The 17,484-nt window shown below is 43.7% G+C and overlaps 1 protein-coding gene across 1 annotated transcript in view; it reads left to right on the forward strand.

Moving 5' to 3' along the window:
• tnfsf10l (TNF superfamily member 10, like) overlaps window positions 1–17,484 on the forward strand; it is a 62,710-nt gene that overhangs the window by 18,555 nt on the left and 26,671 nt on the right. Inside the window, exon 2 of the mRNA XM_080519251.1 lies at window positions 11,535–11,684. Within this exon, the coding sequence (XP_080375377.1) occupies window positions 11,535–11,684 (150 nt within the window). The remainder of the gene's footprint in view (window positions 1–11,534; window positions 11,685–17,484) is intronic.

Consider the following 17,484-nt stretch of genomic DNA (forward strand, 5'->3'; position numbering starts at 1 on the left):
TGTGGGTTTGAAAACATTCCCCCTCACGAATGCGGTTATGTGCGCCGGGGCTCTGGCAGGCCTCACCGTGGGGGGGGGGGGGGGGAGACAAAAAAAACTTGGCCTGGACTTTTGGTTTTGTGGGAGAAATCTGAAATGTCTCCAGTGTTCAGAATCAAAATGAACTGATTTCTCTCTCTGTTGGTCATTAAACGTCCAACCAGGATGAATCGGCGCCGCTTTGCCAACTAAATCGGCGTCGGCGCAGTTCTGGCCGCCTGCCACCCTCACCTTCACCCCCGGGGGGGATGATGATGATGATGATGATGATGAAGTGGGGGGGGGAAACACAACAGGCTGCACATGCATTAAATACCTCCATAAATCACAGATGTAAACCTCGACGCACACGTTTTTTTTAATGAGATCTCACACATGCATTATCTAATAAAAAAAAAAAGACACACTCGCAAACATGCCACACACACACTAGTTAACTTCTTCACACGTGTAAAGTCAGTGTGACTGCCCGTTTGCAGCCGAGGAGCCCGTTTCGCCTCTTCAACAATCGAATCACTGCCGCCGGAGTGCAAAACTCATAAATCACCGCCGCGCCTCCGTCACGGCCGACACAATGCGCCAGTGTTTACGAGCAGATAGACGTCATTTTAAAAGCTTTACGTTGTGTTTTTATTGCCGGCCCTCGACTCTGCAGCATTAAAACTTTATGTCCAAGTATTAACACGATGCGAGGATGTCCATTTTTGATTATTATTATTTGTGCAAGTTGTTTTGAGTGGCGATTTTTCCGTTTGCACGTTGCGCTCCTCCAGGACGAGCCTGCAGCGGGTTTGCGGCTTCCTGACGGACGCCGTAGCGTCGTACTACAGACCGCCGAGGCCGTTTGCTCCCACGAGGACCGACTCCAAACCACAGCAGAACTATGTGGCAGCAGTTTGCAGTCTTTTTTGCTGAACCACGTCTGTTCTGATTTGTTGTTTCGTGTATTATTCAAATGATGCTGCCCGTTTGTTAAGTTGTTTTTTTTACCCTACTTAAGTGATCTTCAGCCTTTGATTTAAAAAAAAACAAACAATCCAGTCATGAGAATAATTCAACAAAACTTCCCAAAGTTGTACACTTATTTTAATGACACTTTACTTTTACTCGCCACTTTTAAACTCTTTCTCCTCATTTCTTCCTTCTTTTTCCTCATATGAAAAAAAGAACTAGATTTATGCTTTCCCACCAATATCTGCCAATTCTTATCAAATAATATTGATTTGGCGCCAAAGTAATATCTGTAGAAATGCAGTCATTTGCCTAGAACAATAACCACGCTTACTTTTTACCATGCCGTTAAATAAATGTGTAATTTTCCTCTCAGTTTTCTTCTTTTAATTGATTTCTTGGACCAAAATCGTATAAAACAATGGAAATTAGACTCCAGACTTTAGTAAAATATATTTTTTTGCATCATCACAAGTATCATTGTCTTAAAATATTGACGTTGATCCATGAAAAAACCAAAAACATCTATATCTCACTTCCTCACTTAAGTTCAATTTGCAGGTTTTCCTTTCTAAATGTCAAAAAACAACAAAAATTGTGCCAAATCCAACACATTCAACGTTTTTCTTTTTTTCCTTTTCACTTTTACTCTCTCTCTCTCTCTCTCCCTCTCTGACTTACATCAAACCAGTTTGACCATAAATCCACCTCCTACCTCATGCGGACTTGTATTTACCGCTCACTCTCGCTAAAAACCCTCTAAACGTGCTCCACTCCCTCGGACGTTTCGGCGGGGGTCTCGGCGTAACTCAAAATGATGAAGCTGGTCTCCGGCGTGTTTTATTAAAAAAAAAAACTCCCGCACACTTCTGTATCTCGCTGCCTCCGTGTTTGGACAACGTGATTTACGCCCAGTGCCACGGCGAGCGAGGCCTCGGCTTTTTTTTTGTTCCACCGCGGAGCGAGGGAAGTACGGCGAAGCTAGTCTTTCTTTCGCTGTCTTACTTGGTCGTGGCTTCTCTCTGTTTGCTGTTCATCTCGAAACACACACACACACACACACACACACACACACACACACACACACACTCTCAGCTCAGACCTCTGGTCCGCTGGATTTGAGTTACGTGGCCGCCTTCTCCTCTTCCTAATCCCTTCAAATGAGAGTTTTGGACTGCCAAGAAACTCCCAAACACACACACACACACACACACACACACACACACACACACACACACATGCACGCGCACACAAAATTGTAGCTTGGTTTCCAAGTGGCCCTCTGAGATATTCTTTTCAGGGTTTGGTGTCCAGCAAGGTCCAACCCCTCCCCACCGCCACCGCCACACACACACACACAGTCACTCTGTTGCACTCACACACTCTGGGCCAGGCCACACACACGCATTGCATATGTGCACGCACACACACACATCCAGTCACACAGGGGAGGGAACAGTGAGGCATTGTTTGCCGCTTCCTGAGAGAGCCGGCGCGGGGATCACAGGAGCTCTGTCAGCCTCTCTGCGAGTCTCTCTGGAGCCCCGTCGTCTAATTCAACACGGACAGCCATGAGAGGGCCGGGATAGTGTGTGTGTGTGTGTGTGTGTGTGTGTGTGTGTGTGTGTGTGTGTGTGTGTGGCTCTTCGTGCAGCGCCGATCATCTCCGAAGGCTTGCCAATAGGGACCGTCCCAGTTTAGCTCTTCTATCCAGAGAGCGCCGTCGTCGCTAATAAATCACTAAAGTTCAAATTTAGAATCATGAAATAGCTTCGTGACCGCGTGAGAAGTCTACACAGAGTTTCACCCTTTTTTTTGTGTGTGTGTGTGTGTGTGTGTTATGTGACTTTTAGAACTCGTTCCACAACTCTTCAGTCATTTATTCACAGTTGGAGGAATTTTTCTAATATATACTTACAAGCTATAATTATGTGATGTTGTCAGTGAATCTTAAAGACTTAATACATTGGAAAAGCACACAATTTTCACATTTCTAGCTAAATTATGATCTTTTCACATATTGCACACGTTTAAAAGCTGCTCAGTTACTTTTTAATACAACTTGAAAGGATTTTAGCAATACCGCAGAAGAAGATATTAAGAAACTGAGAGAGGTCGAGCATCCAAACTAAATAAAAAGTATTCTCTATTATTATATATCCAGTTTACTTATAGTAAAAATGCAATAATACACTGCTGAATTGCAACAAAATGTACAAGAAGCGGTGAAAACCTGAATAAAACATGTTCCCAGAGTAACAAGGGAACATGTTTGTAAATCATCTCATGTATTAAACATATTCTTTGGTCAGTGTCGTCGAGTTTAAAATGAAACCTGAGAAAACGGCCCCACTTCAAATTTAATACTAACTTTCCAGAGGTGGATGCAGGCATGATGAAAAAAAAGCACAAAAAAAAACTACTTGGAAGTATCCGTGCTGACAGAGATGCAAACGTCCAACAAATGTTCTCGCGGCGGTGTTGAACAGGCCGGCGCCGGCGGGATCCTGGATGTGGAATGATGGATTCTCCATCACGCAGCGAGGATGATTTCATGCTGAAAAAAACTAATATATCTCAAAGAGATTCTCTATAATAAGGTGCAGAAAGACAAAGAACGAGGAGTTCTGCTTCCTCGTTCAAGACTTGAAGTTCCTCCAATTTTGTTTTTTTTCACTATTCATATTGGTCGACGTCTATGAGTCAGCTTGTGACTATATTTGCCGAGTCAGCGCTAATAGTGACCGTCATCACATTGAGTGTCCTTCACTGGATCAATTGAGGCGATTTGACACCAGCCCTCTTTGGATTCCGCCAACTTGTGTTCGAGTTCCAGCGGGTCTGGAATGCAATTATTTTCCCGACTCGTCAAATTTGACCATTTGATGAAGGCTTCACGGTTGATTTATGCCTTCTTTTGAATTGTGCCGACTTCAGGCTGCAGTGAGTCAGACCCGATGTTGCTTCTGTCTCCATTGCCAACCTGTCACTGTTGAAGTTTCCCTTCACGGTCGTAGCTTCCTGCTGTCATGATAAGGTTCAGAAGTTTGAAAACGTTGCGTAAACGAAGGCCCGAGTCGTCGCTGAAACGTGACTCGGCATTATCGGCTGTCACCACAGCAGGAGAGGTTGGGAAACAACAGCTTCATATGCAAGACCTTCATTGTTGACAAGTCAATTCACGAAGGCATTTGACTGAAAGTTCCAGGCCTGTTGTTTCACCCCATTGTTGGTCAAAAAAGAAAAAAAAAAACACCGACTCGGCAAGTTCTGCTGCTTTTCCTTTGTTATGAGGAGTGTAATCCTCACTGTTATGTGCATAGAATGTGTCTGAATGACAACAGCTTTTACCTGAGAAGGGATTACTCCAGTACTCGTAAAGCCGTCCCCCATCAAAGGGTTGGGGACGTAAAGCCATCAAAGGGTTGGGGACGTAAAGCCATCAAAGGGATGGGGACGTAAAGCCATCAAAGTGTGTCACTTCCACACTGTGGAACCTGCTGTTTACTTGGAGCCTGTAGCTCCTATTGTCGCAGTAGTGGAACCGGTAACTGCATATTTAAATCTTTGAAACCGCGACACAAGCGTGACAAGAATGCTTTCGAAATACCAAGATGGAGGACATCCGGAATAAATCGTTGACGCAGCTCCCATTCCCATCTGCTGTGTTCGGTTGAGTCAGTCTGAGTTTGTCTGTAATCTGTTAAATTGGCCCAATAGGTAGAATCCTGTGAGAGAGGGAAAGAAAAAAGGGCGGCCATCTTGGCAGCCACTATCTTTGACAACGTATGACAACATCATAATTTGAACTTGAACAATTTACCTGATTGAATAAGTAGCAGAGTCCTTTCTGGGAAATGCAGAGGACAACGCCAATAAGATGATTTGTAAATGATGACGTGACATTCTCATGCGCATTCTTCCAGATGTTTTCGCTTTCGGCGTCCCTGAACACGGCAACTCGAATGCATTACATCACGGAGAACGTCTCCACTTGAAAGACTGGGCGGAAATACTCGCCAGTGACTCGCGGACACAGGAATTGACCTTCGATCGTGACGAAAACATCTGCCAGGCGTAATGTCCGTTGAAGATAATATTTACAGACACTCGCACACAATCGTCCTTTCTCCCCCCCCGACCCGCCCGCCCGGACTCTGGCGGCGGTGCCGAAGCTGCTTTAACAACCCAACGGAGAGTTGCATCAGATGTTTTCGGCATTTGTTCGCCCGTCTCCGGACCCGGCGGACTCGTTGCCGCGGAGCGAAGTGAAGGACGAGTCATTGATGTCAGCGCAACGAAGAAATACTTTACCAGGGGGACGAGTGCACAGGGAGCGATATTTTGGGGCCCCACCCCCACCCAAGTAGGGAAAATATCTATCCTTGGGGGGGAAGTCAAGTATGTTTTGATAAATGAACTGCCAAGCAAACCTTCTTTATATCTTTTTCGGTTGGAACTCAAACGTGATCATTCAAATCTCTGTCAAGAGGCCATGTTTCACAGTTTCAAGGAGCCAAAGTCAACTTCTTGTCAGCCCATTGGTTCGGTAATCTTCAATCATCCGGGGTGTAACTTTCCCCCGAAGTGACAGGTAAAGCAGACGGTTGTTGCGAATTCGGGGGATTTGGCAACGAGGGTTTTTTAGAACTTGGCTGATAAACTGCTGTCAAAGGAGCACTCAGGAGAGGAGGAGGAGGGGGAGGAGGAGGGGGGGGGGTCCTCCTATAACTATTCAAGTTTAAAACCTGCAGAGCAGTTCCAGATGCATGCTCCCAGGGCATGATAATGATGTTGAGGCTCAGAGCCCCCCCCCCACACACACACACACTACCCCTCCCCTCCTCGTCTCTGCATGTCCACACTGGCCGACAGGATATCTCACATTTTCCTGTCTGAAGATTTCCAACTGTTCCTGTTTTCTAAACCAAAAACCCAAAGTGAGCACTGAAAATAATTGATACAGTCACTTTAAATGGGCGTCTGGTTTCAGGCTTCTTGGCCTTGCGACGGTCAAACGATATTGGTTTGATGCAAATCAGCAGGGGGGGGGGGGTTTAATGTCAAGAGGAAAGGAAGACAAACTACATATTCGAAGTCGGCCAACAGGGTTAGGAGAGTTTTTGGCTTTGCAGGTTCGGTTTAAAGAGCCGCTTGATTCTTTGGCAGCTTTACGCATTTGTGAAGCAGAGTCTGGTATTGAAAGCAGATTGGCGAGGGTGAACCTTTTGTATATTTGTAAAGAAGTGCAACGATAGCCTGACACAGGTTTCACCGACATCTCTCATGAGAAGCAGGCTTCACATCTATTGAGATGTCAAACCACAAAACCTCTTTTTTTTTTATATGAAGCTAAAATACTATTTTATCAGCCAAAGAATGGAAAGTGGACGCAACACGTCAGCCTTTACAATTGTGGACCAACGTTTAGGATCCTCATGCCTGTTGGACATAATCTAGGTTTGCAGGGAAATAACTTTAACGACTTCTGGGAGATGAAGAGAGGATGAATCACTGTGACTTTTGAGGGATATTAAGAGATTTTCAAGAGTCTTTTTGCTTTTGGCTGGAACTCAAGGTTGGTCAAGGATCAGTTGCCATGAATCTGGAGGAACAGTCAACATGCACAGATCTTCCTCTTGAGTTTTGAGAGATGCTCAAGGTTTTCGAACAGAGAATCCGACTTGTGAGAAACATTGAGACGCGGCACACAATGAGAATTTGTTTGAGCACACTCATGGTCCGAAGAAGGTTGATCCTCATGACCTTTTTGGATGAATGCTTAATTCTTTTTTTTTTTTGACATTTCTAATCTCAAACACATGTCTCAGTTTTTTTTTTTTTTTTAAATCATGACTTCAAAAGAGATGTCGCAACACTGTCATGGAAACTAAGCCTTTGTTTCCACCAGAACCTCATTGAGGGAAAAAAAAAAAGTATAAAAAGATGTCATACATTGTGAGTCAACATTTGGGCAGAACTTGTAATTCATTTCTGAGGCATTACGAACTCGTGACTGAACGGTCTCGGTGGTAAAGCTCTGATGAGAATTAAAACATTGATATCCTACAGGGATTCTGGCCAATCAGCGCAGGCCAAAGGTTCAGCTCTGATTAGAAATGGATCGGCTAATTACATACCGCGTCTGATGTTGGTGATAAAGTTAATGTTCTCCTCCTCTCGGCCTTGTTTGGACGATTCGTACCACTTCTGGCAGGAAAGTAAAAACTTGAGCAGCAGTAAAAAATTAAAGAAAAACCCCCGCGTTTTGTGTCCAAAGAAAGCTGGCCCTGACGGCGGCGAAAATTGTGTGGAAATGTGGGTTTTGTGACATTATGTTGCATGATTTCGGGGCAATTTAATCCTCGGAGTTTCCTAAAATTAAATTACCTCTCACTTATTAATACCCGCAAAGACACATCCTGATTGGGGATGCATCCAGAAGGCAAACTAAAGTGCATGAGGTTGGCGATAATGCGTCTCGGGATCACTTGTTTTTTAGCCTTTTGGCCTCCGTTCCGAACGCTAATGGAGCGGAACGTTCACGTCTAATCTCGTTTGCGGCGACGTGCACGGAGTTTTATCTCCTCTTTCCCATAATAGATCAAAACACTACCCCTTCCACCCGCCCGGTCCCATCAAAAACCTCTAATGGGCACAAAACACGGCGCCGACCTTCGCTGCTTCTCTGGTTGCCGACTGAGCTCAGATCCGCCGGTGCATGCTGGGAAACTCGCCGTCACTCCCCCCCTAGCCTGTGCTCGCTGTCATCGCACGCCTCCTCGCAACAGACAAAGTGTCTGTGCCCAGACGCCACTGTCAGCAGTTTTTCTTTTTTTTTTTGATGGGGTCTGATTGTATGCAGATGAGCCGCCGCGCTTCCTCTTCGCTCGTCGCGCCCACACCGAGAGACAATGGATGCAATGTGGGACGAGCGAGCCCGAGTCCAAAAAGACGGACGAAGGAAACAATTTAGAAGTTTACAAAATAGGTCCTGAAACAGCAGCGGAGCATAACCAAGTGCAGGCATGGTTGTTTTGTTTTTTTGATAAATACTGTACTCATGTTGACAGCACATGATTTAAACAACAACTTCTTTCGTTTGAAGGTAAATCGTTATCCAAAACAATAAAACAACAACAAGAATTGTGTATATAGGGTTCTAAAATGAATGTGATTCAAATGAACTCCTCCTCAGTTCATAATTTTGGAAAGCGCTACTTTATATGGAGAATTTCTGTTTTTTTTAAGTACTTTGATAAATAACATAGTTGAATTCAGGGGGGGGGGGTTTATATAAAAGAACCTGTGTTCTCCAAACATTGATTAGTAATTGGCGGTAATTCACATTCTCATCTTGCAGTTTGATTGAAAGCCACACTAGCACACAATTGCCTTGAGACAATTAAAACGTCTGGAGAAAGAAAATGGATCAGTTAAGTAATTGTTACTAGCATTTAATTATTTATTCAACCCTAAGTTTTGAGAATGTTGGACATTGAGGCTTAGACCTTCAAAAAGACAGTTGCCTTCTTTTAATAGGTGAGTAAGTACATTTTTTTCATGTTTTCATGCAAACTTATCCCAGTGTTGCCAACTCCTCAGTCGGGGAAGTCGCTGTTCTAGAAGCTCCTTAATGACGTCATTACATGATTACATTACAAGACATCTACATGGAACTGTCATAGATGCTATGGGAGCGACGAAAAGTGAGTGACATACACCCTGAATGGGTTTAAAACTATAAAACTGTATCTGTATATTCAGATTGGCTGCGTCTGAATATAAAATATCAAATAACTGCAATAACTTTGCAGTAGTACGTCCCAAAAAAAAAGTCCCAAGTTTTATACCACGCAAAGTTTATCATATGAGACATTGATCTGACCATGAAAGGACGTGTGTGAGGCCATAAAGACGTGAGTCATCTATTCAGGCCTGGGGTTCAAACCCCCCCCGTCTATTAAACGCTGGTCTTTCTCATAACCGCCCTCCGTTTCCCGCTTGGTGTGAGCCGATTTCCAAACACAGACACTCCGTTATCTACGCGAGGAACAGAGGGATCCACTCCGAGCGTCAACATGATCCTTTAAGATATGAGGAAGAAATAAGTGCTTGAGAAGAAAGGTGGCGCGGAACCTCACTATGGATATGGGAGATATAGAAAAAGAATAACATGAATGGGAGGCGGGGGGGGGGGGTCATTGGAGAACTGGGGTGAACCGGAAGGAGATTAATAAAAATAAAGAGAGGGGTTGAAGGAGTGCAGCTCTGTAATCTTTCTTTCCTCATCAGTGCTTGTTATAGAGTCATTAGCAGAGCTTTCAGACCGTGACGCTCACAACCTCCCTGAAGGACACACACACACACACACACACACACACACACACACACACACACACACGAGCTGCCTGAAAACTACATACGAAAGAAACAGTTGTTATGTGAGATGCAAGCAGCTGCCAAACAGGAGGAACGAGGAAAAGAAACAACGAGTTTCCCCTTCGGCCTCACAGGGATTGTTCATATAATTGTGTCTTATTAGACGTCTTGATGCGTTTTCTCTGTGTGTGTGTGTGTGTGTGTGTGTGTGTGTGTGTTGCTACACGAAGCGTTGCAGAGCACTCATTCTGCGGTTCCATCCAGAAACACTCTCAAATCTTCACGCTAAGATTAACAAATGTTCTTTCTGTCCTTCAACTCAAGCGTCTTTCGACAAGTCTCTCAGGATAATTGCACCGTTTCGCACCGAATGTGTAATACAGCAGCCTCCTGCGTGCACGGCGGCCAAGCAGATGGGTTGTGCCATTCGAGTAAATCCCCCCCCCCCCCCCCCCCCCCCCCCCCCGCGCCCGTCAAGAGTTGGTTCCGTCCAAACATCAACGCTGTCAACAAGCCGGCTAATGATGCATTTTACAGCAATATGAATCATAACTTGTTCAAACTAGTATAACATGTCATGTTACATTTCAGTTTTATGGCTTCGTGAAAGTGAAATGGGTTATTTTTGGGGGAAGGAGCTTGTTAACCCAGTAACGTGAGGGAAATGTCATTTTAAAATCTTTCATATGAAGACAAAAAAAAACATGTGAGCGAGGAACTGTTGTGTTAAATTTATTCCGCCATGAACAAAGTGGTGAAAGATTTGTGTTAAAGACCACCTACGTATAGAAAAATATGCAAGTATAACAAAATATATGCCTGTATGGGTGCATATCATTATTTTCATGTACGTGTAAAACTACATCAGATATTCCGTGCATGCTTTTAACATACGTAAAGAAAAGGTTCCACCAATTGTGGTGCTTTTGCGTTTGAATTGTGATTAAGTGTTTAGATATATAATCATTCTCTCGGGTCTTTTGATGCCATTTTTTTCCCTCTATTGTTAATTCGTAAGAGTTTCTCCACGACTGATATAAAACTATAGAGCGTCTTCCTGTGAATTAATTGTAATTTCAGCCGATTTTAATGAGCAAATCCATCATTTCTGACCCAAAACGGCTCAGACGATGCACCATGGCAACGCCACAACAACACAATTGTGTACTGCAAATAACTATTATTTTTACTCGAGGCAAAGAGGGAAAATATTTAAGTGTCAATATGTTGTATTGCTCCTTTTCCAAGATTTTTGCGATTGTCAGTAACTAGTTTGGGGGGGAAAAATTTAAAAGTTAGCAGTTATTAAAGTAAATCCTGCACCTTTTGTGTAATCGCTGACTAATATTCAGTGACTTGTACTGCAAATATGTTAAGTCGTTCTCCTACCACTTAAATAAATGTGATTCAATTCAACAACAAATTGCCCGTAGTTCCGTCAAATTGCCTTCTTAGTACCTTGTTTTGCTTCTGAGGCAGAGAAATTAGTGCTTAATAGTCTCAAAGGGGGGGGGGGTGGAAAAACAATATTTGAGATAATTGTTAAGAAAAAAACAACAACCCGGCATCGGTGTAATGAGAAACACATGCGGGAGGAAACGGGCGTCGAAACGACGCGATCGTGTGACAGTGCGGCGAGAGTAACGGCACACTGGAGGATGACAAAGTTGCACGGCATGCATCAGCGTCTCAGGAGGGCATTGAAAAAATAAAGCGATGGCCATAATATGAAGAAGCAAAACAGGAAAGCCAGTAATGGCGGCTTTTATTAACTGTATTACTGACAGATTTACTCCGCAGTTATTCTCCTTTACTCGCTTGAAGGGATGAAGTGGGGCTTTAATTAGGTTCAGCGTTAAAACCATGGAGCTGTGAGGGGAAACTCTTATAGAATGTATGTAAATGAAGGTTTTTTGTTAAGGTTTATTCAGGTCATCTCGATGTAGTGCAACTATAAAACGTTGAAAACACAGGCTGCATTGTTCCTCGCGAGGGCTAGTCGTTTTAATTACTCATACTTTGCAGATTTTTATGACTCGAAGTCCATGAACAGATTGTAAAGTTTGTCCTGGACGCTTGAAAGTTGTCGGGGAACCAAAAAAAACAACAAATGTTTTTAGGCCGTGTTGACGAGGTCTCTGCTTTTTGTCTTTGCGTCGCAGGTGCGTAGCCAGGGGGTGACGGAGGAGTTGAAGTGCCTGAGTTTACTGAACGCTCTGGATAAGGACCAGGACATCCCCGACCCGCTGGCCCAGCTCTTCGGGGAGCACTGCATCAAACTGGCCGAAGGCATCAAGGCCTACATCTCCAAGGTAGGACAAAGGACAAAGGACAAAGGGGGGCTCCGCCTTCATCCACACTGGGATTGTTCAATCGAACCTCCAACACTGGATTTTAGAAAACGAACTGCAAGATATCCCAAATCTGAGTCAGGATGGGATGGATTTGAAGGAACTCGCAACAAAACCACTAAATTCATTTGAAATGTGATTTAAAAAAGGCAATTATGTCTTGAATTCGTCGTCAAAAATCAACAATAGTTAAGTTAACATTGTCATGAATCACATTATAGCCTGATAAGCGCCGATATTACAATATTGATCTTTCCACACGTTAGTTTTTGAATTTTAAACACCATATGTCCATTGTCACCAGATTGAGTTGAGTTCTTTTACCAGAGAGTCCTGTGGCTATTTCAGCTGCTAATTTATTCAAAATGACATAATTTGATGTCTTTAGTTTCATCAAATGTGCACATTTTTCATATATTTTAGCATTGGACACATTGGAGTCGCTTCAAATGTTACATGGTTGAAATCCGTATAAAATAAATGGTGTTAATTGTGAATCAGTCATTTTCAGAACTGCTGGATATCGGCTGTGGGTCATTATGTGGGAATGGACTGACAGTTGTCCATCGATGAAAAGCGTGATATGAATATATGAACACATTAACATAAAACTTGGCACATAAAAAAAAATAAATAAATAAAAAACTCAACATTAACCCCGTGTATTCCCCCGGCGAGAGCTGAGGTAAAGCCGGCTTCAGCAGGAAGGAATCCGCTCGGCCCAGAAACATCTGCAGGACCGAACCTCTGGGTGGGGTCGGGGGGGGGGATTTGTCATCGGGTTGGGGAAAAGTTGCAGCTGGTGGTGGTTGGGGGGGCGGGGGGTTAAAACTCAAGGGGGGGTAATTATACACAGGAGAGCGTGAGGTGAGTCGAACAAACTGATCTGGACGGGAGGCGGTCCAAAGTGTTTGTGTGACATCATGGGTTGCGAAATGTCTCACAGCTGAACTCCACGACTTCACGCGAGCCGGCCGACATAAGACATTTAACTTTTTTTTTTTTTTTTGCACCAGAAGGTTTCATTAGAATTAGCTTCATGTTGAGATCGTGGTGATTGAATACGGTGCCTCTGATTTGTTAGTTTGAACAACGTTTAGGCTGAATTACATTTTTTTTAAAAAGACACTTGGCAGCTTGTTGGTTCAGTTGTACGTTGGACGATCGGCTGTTTTTAGTCTCTCCCTGTTTCACTTTGTTTAAAAATCGGTTTTAAGTTTACAGTCACACCGATTAGTTGCGTTTTTTTGTTTCTCTCTCTGTTAAAGTCGTGGTTTTATTTGCTTTATCCAGCCTATTGACAGGAAATGTACCTCGCATGTGCAGAGAGGTCACTAGTCATTTCCTGAGAGGCTACCCCCCCCTCACCCCCTCACCCCCCCCCCCACGACGCTGAAGATAATACGGGAGGAAAACGTCTTAGTTCCACTCGCTGCAGCTCCTCCACCCTCGGTGAACCCCTCCATCTGTTTCAGCTGAGTTCAGCTTCACGGCCCCCTGGTATTCCCTGGCATCGGCTCCGGAGACCTGCTCAGACAAGTGATGATTTCATAATCTCCCATTGTGCGCAGAGCCGAGAGCCCGTGTCCTCTATTGCGTCCAGGGATGTGTGTTTACTCGTGTAAACAGGACCCGGGTCCGTCGAGTGTGTCGGTGTACGATTTCCTCCGGGGCCTGGATTTAACCGTCACGTTGCTTTATGTCGATTCAACAAGTGGATCCGTGATGCTTGGTCAAGAATCCCCCTGTCGCCCTCTCTCACACACACACATACAGTCATTCTTAAGCCCACTGAGTCATATTACCATAAGTCATCTTCTCCCAGACGTAGCCAGGAGGATTGAATGTCTGGATGCATGCAGCCACGTATCTCAGCTTCAGTTTTTAACGTCTACAACTTCCTTTCTCCCCTAATTTGTTCCTTCTTTTTGTATTTTTTTTGCGTCTCACCTCTTTGCCTCCCTCCTCTCCGCTCTACTTCTGCGATACAATCAGAGATTTCTGCTCCATGGCGCTCCGATCCTCAGTGAACAGGAACAAGAATGTCTTGTTTTGGGGTTTTTTTTTTCTCTGGTGAGAAACATCCTTAACAAATGTACATCCCATTAGTCTCTTAGTGCAAACATTCACACATGCACCGTCCAGCTCAACCAAAACCGCACCGGGTTACATGTCAGAATCATTTAGAGACACTCTAAAGCACTTTTCTTTCTCAAACTGTATTTCTGTCACTCAATTAAGTTCTTATTTGGTCTTTTAAAGGTATTTGTTGAGTCAAAAAGCCAAGATGGTGGTTAGATGGAGCTGGCAGGCCAAGTAGGCGCCGTCTCTTATAAAACGCTTCAGCGACGAGGCTGGATGAATCCAAATTTCAAACACGGAGGCTGGCTCGCAGTCATGCCGTCTGACTCACACCAACTGTGATTTTCCCAGGATGCAATCAGAGTAAACTTCCCCCGTAGGACGCGGAGGTCCTTCTTCTTTCATGTCCCCTCCTCCATTTATCACGCAAATTCACTTGAAGCCTTGATTCCTATGCAAGGTAATTACATTATATTGTAATGTAGAGGAGAATGGCCTTGAGTTCCCACCACACCTGCTCCCGCGGAGCCTTTTTACAATCACAATAGGGAAGCCAAGGCAGCACCGAGGCCGACGGTAATACGCGTCTCCGAGCCTCTGTAAAGTGGAGATTCATTTCAGACAGATCTGCATCGTTATAGCCTAGCATTCATATGAGAACGATTCATTAGCTGCAGGCCCCATGGCCAACCACGATCAGACGCAAAACTCTGCAACCCTCAAATAAATAAAGCAGTAAATAAAATGCATTGCTATTAAATGAGCGAGATTATGAACTTCTAAATCCTATTAATCAACTGCAAAACTCAAGTACCACAGTTCTCATTGCTTCAAGGCTTTAATCTCTAGACTAAAGCAGGCTGGTCTTATAGTCGAGTTTTACTCCGATCATCCTCACAGATGTATTTCCTCGTGTGGCTGAATAACCCAAACTGCCAGGATAATAAAAAATGATGGAAACAAAGTGCGTTGTAAATCAAAACCTATATTTTTTTTTTCTTATACCGTTTAAACTTGTAATTGTCTAAAAATAAATTTGTGAATGTGCCTTATATAGCCGGGGTTCCTAACTGGTGCAGAGCCTCAAAGAGAGAATATAAAGTTTCATTTTGACAATGTAAATTTGATTTTCCATTCGTCTGATTTTGAAACACTCTTTACTTCCTTCAGTGCTTCTTACTTAACTCCATTTTTTTTTTTTTGATATATCGTTAGTCTTTTCATACAAAGCCCAAAAAGTTTGTGGATCACTGATCTATATCAGTCTTGTAAAAATGTCCTTGTAATTTCCCCATTTTGGAATCAGTAAATTAGATATATCTATTTACCGTAAAAGAAAAGCCAGAATATTAATTGATATCTACGTAAATCTCCATCGATAAACGTTTCCTCATTCACGTTCCAGTAAGCTTCTTGCATGTCGTATATAGTAAAATCAAAAGTCACTTTTTAAAGACGTCACGTCTCTGAATGACAGATATAATTGTGGTTTGACCGCAGCCGTTTAAGAAAAAACAAAAAAGAAACACCCGAAGGCTTTGCAGCTGTTAGCGGCTAGCAGGTGTCAGGAAGGGAAGGACTTATCGCAGCTCCTTACTGCTACTTAAAAAACCATTTGAGCGCCAGTGTTCCTGAAATACATTTGGCTTTGATTGCTGGACGTAGGTGGGAAAAAAAAAAAAAACCTCTAATCCCGGAGCGCGGCTGGGATCATTGTGTGGCGAGCGATACCCCCTTCAAACTGCTACGTAACGGATTCGGCTCACGGTGTGAAGCGTCTGACAAATCCGGGGTCAGAAACAAGGTTGAACTATGCACATAAATATAATAGACTCGCAAAAGCTTTTGCCGTTTGAGCTCTGGCGCCGGGCGCCGGGCCGTCGGGTGGAAAACAGCTGCCTGGAGTTCTTTGATCGATATAAAATATTGACTTTGGAACATCTTGTTGGTCATAAGAAATAAGAGCGGCAGGAAGGGTGGAGTGTTCGGAATTACTTACAGAGAAATAATGAAAAGTTCAGCCCTAAAGCTCTTTTGGGGTGCAGTTCGTCTCCTGAAATGACGCACGCACACACATTCCTGCTCTTGCTACATTTTGAGGACCAACTCAATAGGACCGCGAAGTGAGTACCGCCATTTTGACTTTGCTTTTCCAAACATTGAGATCAATCTGTCCCCTACGGAGGACGGTTCACACACACAGTTAGAGACTATAGGCTTTTTACTAAAGGTTGGATCATCAGCGTCGCCTCGTTTTGTATTTACGAGTCGTCACTCAAATCAAATTGTCACAAACAATTCGATTATTAGAAGGTTGTTCTACTCTCCAGTACATGTAAAATCCTCTTTTTAATAACTCATTGATCCTGCAAATAAGGCTCAATTTTCTCTATTAAATATGCACTGATCGATAGTAAATGTTTGATTGGTGGCGATTGTGACATTTGCATCATTGATAAACACATAAGACAATAAGGAAAATATAGAACACATAATAATAAACAATCAATGTGGCTTTTTAAGAGCAAGTTTTTAAATGGAAACCTCCCTCTTCGGCTTAAAACTTGGCCCAGTCCTCACTGTCTATCACATCCAGTACGGGAACATGTACAGAATCGCCGAACACGTCCGTGCAGGCCGCGCTTGATACAAACAAGAAAATGATCGCGTTGATGTGATGAATACGACGACGGAGGAAGACGGCGATGATGACGGAGGATCCGTGTGCCGAGCATCGGCAGCTGATTAGATTCTACTGGAAGATTTCTCGAGAGAAAATACAAAGTTAAGACAGAAGGGATGAATGGAAGAAACAGAGGGCAGATGTGGCGACGAGAGACGGAAGAAGTGGGAAAGGGAGGCGCAGGAGGCGCAGGAGGAGGAGGCGCGCCGGCGGAGGAGATGCCACAGTTGTGGTTCCGATTGTGTAAACAGTGCGAGGAGAAAGACGGGAAAGGAAACCCGGCCAAGTTAAGACTCGTTCGGTTGAGGCACCACGACACAAACCTTCACATTCAAAAGATTCACATCCACACTTATGGTTTCTTGGACGTTTCAGACTCACATCGGTTACAAGTTACTGGTAATTACTCTCCATGTCACATGAGCATTTCAACTCTTTTTTTTTTTTATGCTGAATTAATTTTCCTAATGTATGAAAAGCAGCTTGTCCTCCGCCTTCTGCGTATTGAATCCATCCCCAAGGAAAGATTTGACTCTTCAATGACTCGAAGCTCGTCTCCAGCCATGGATCCCGTTTCCACATGAGTATACGTCATTACTGGCTTGTCACTGTGATTATTTCTTCTTGTGCTGAAGGGTAATGTTCTTCTTGTTTGTGGTGCCACAGTGGGTTGTCCTCATCCAGTCCCATTTCAACTCACCAGTCTCCTGCATGGACAGATTCCCAAGTAAATCCCCATTTAATTTAATAGAAAACTGTACATGGGATTTATTCAATGGCCTTTTTTTAGAAACACGCTGTATCTGTGGCTTTGCAGAACTGAAACCACTGTCGTCTATTCATCTTCTACTGCGACCTCTTCATCCGGCTCACAGTTTACAGGTCACTGGAGTCAAAGCCAGTTATCTGTAGGTGAAGGCAGAGTACATCCTGGACAAGTCGCCAGTTCATCACAGGGCACCACTGTCAAATTGCAGGGTGGAAAAAAAAAAAAAA

The sequence above is a fragment of the Blennius ocellaris genome (assembly GCF_963422515.1).
Source record: "Blennius ocellaris genome assembly, chromosome: 23".
NCBI lineage: Eukaryota > Metazoa > Chordata > Actinopteri > Blenniiformes > Blenniidae > Blennius > Blennius ocellaris.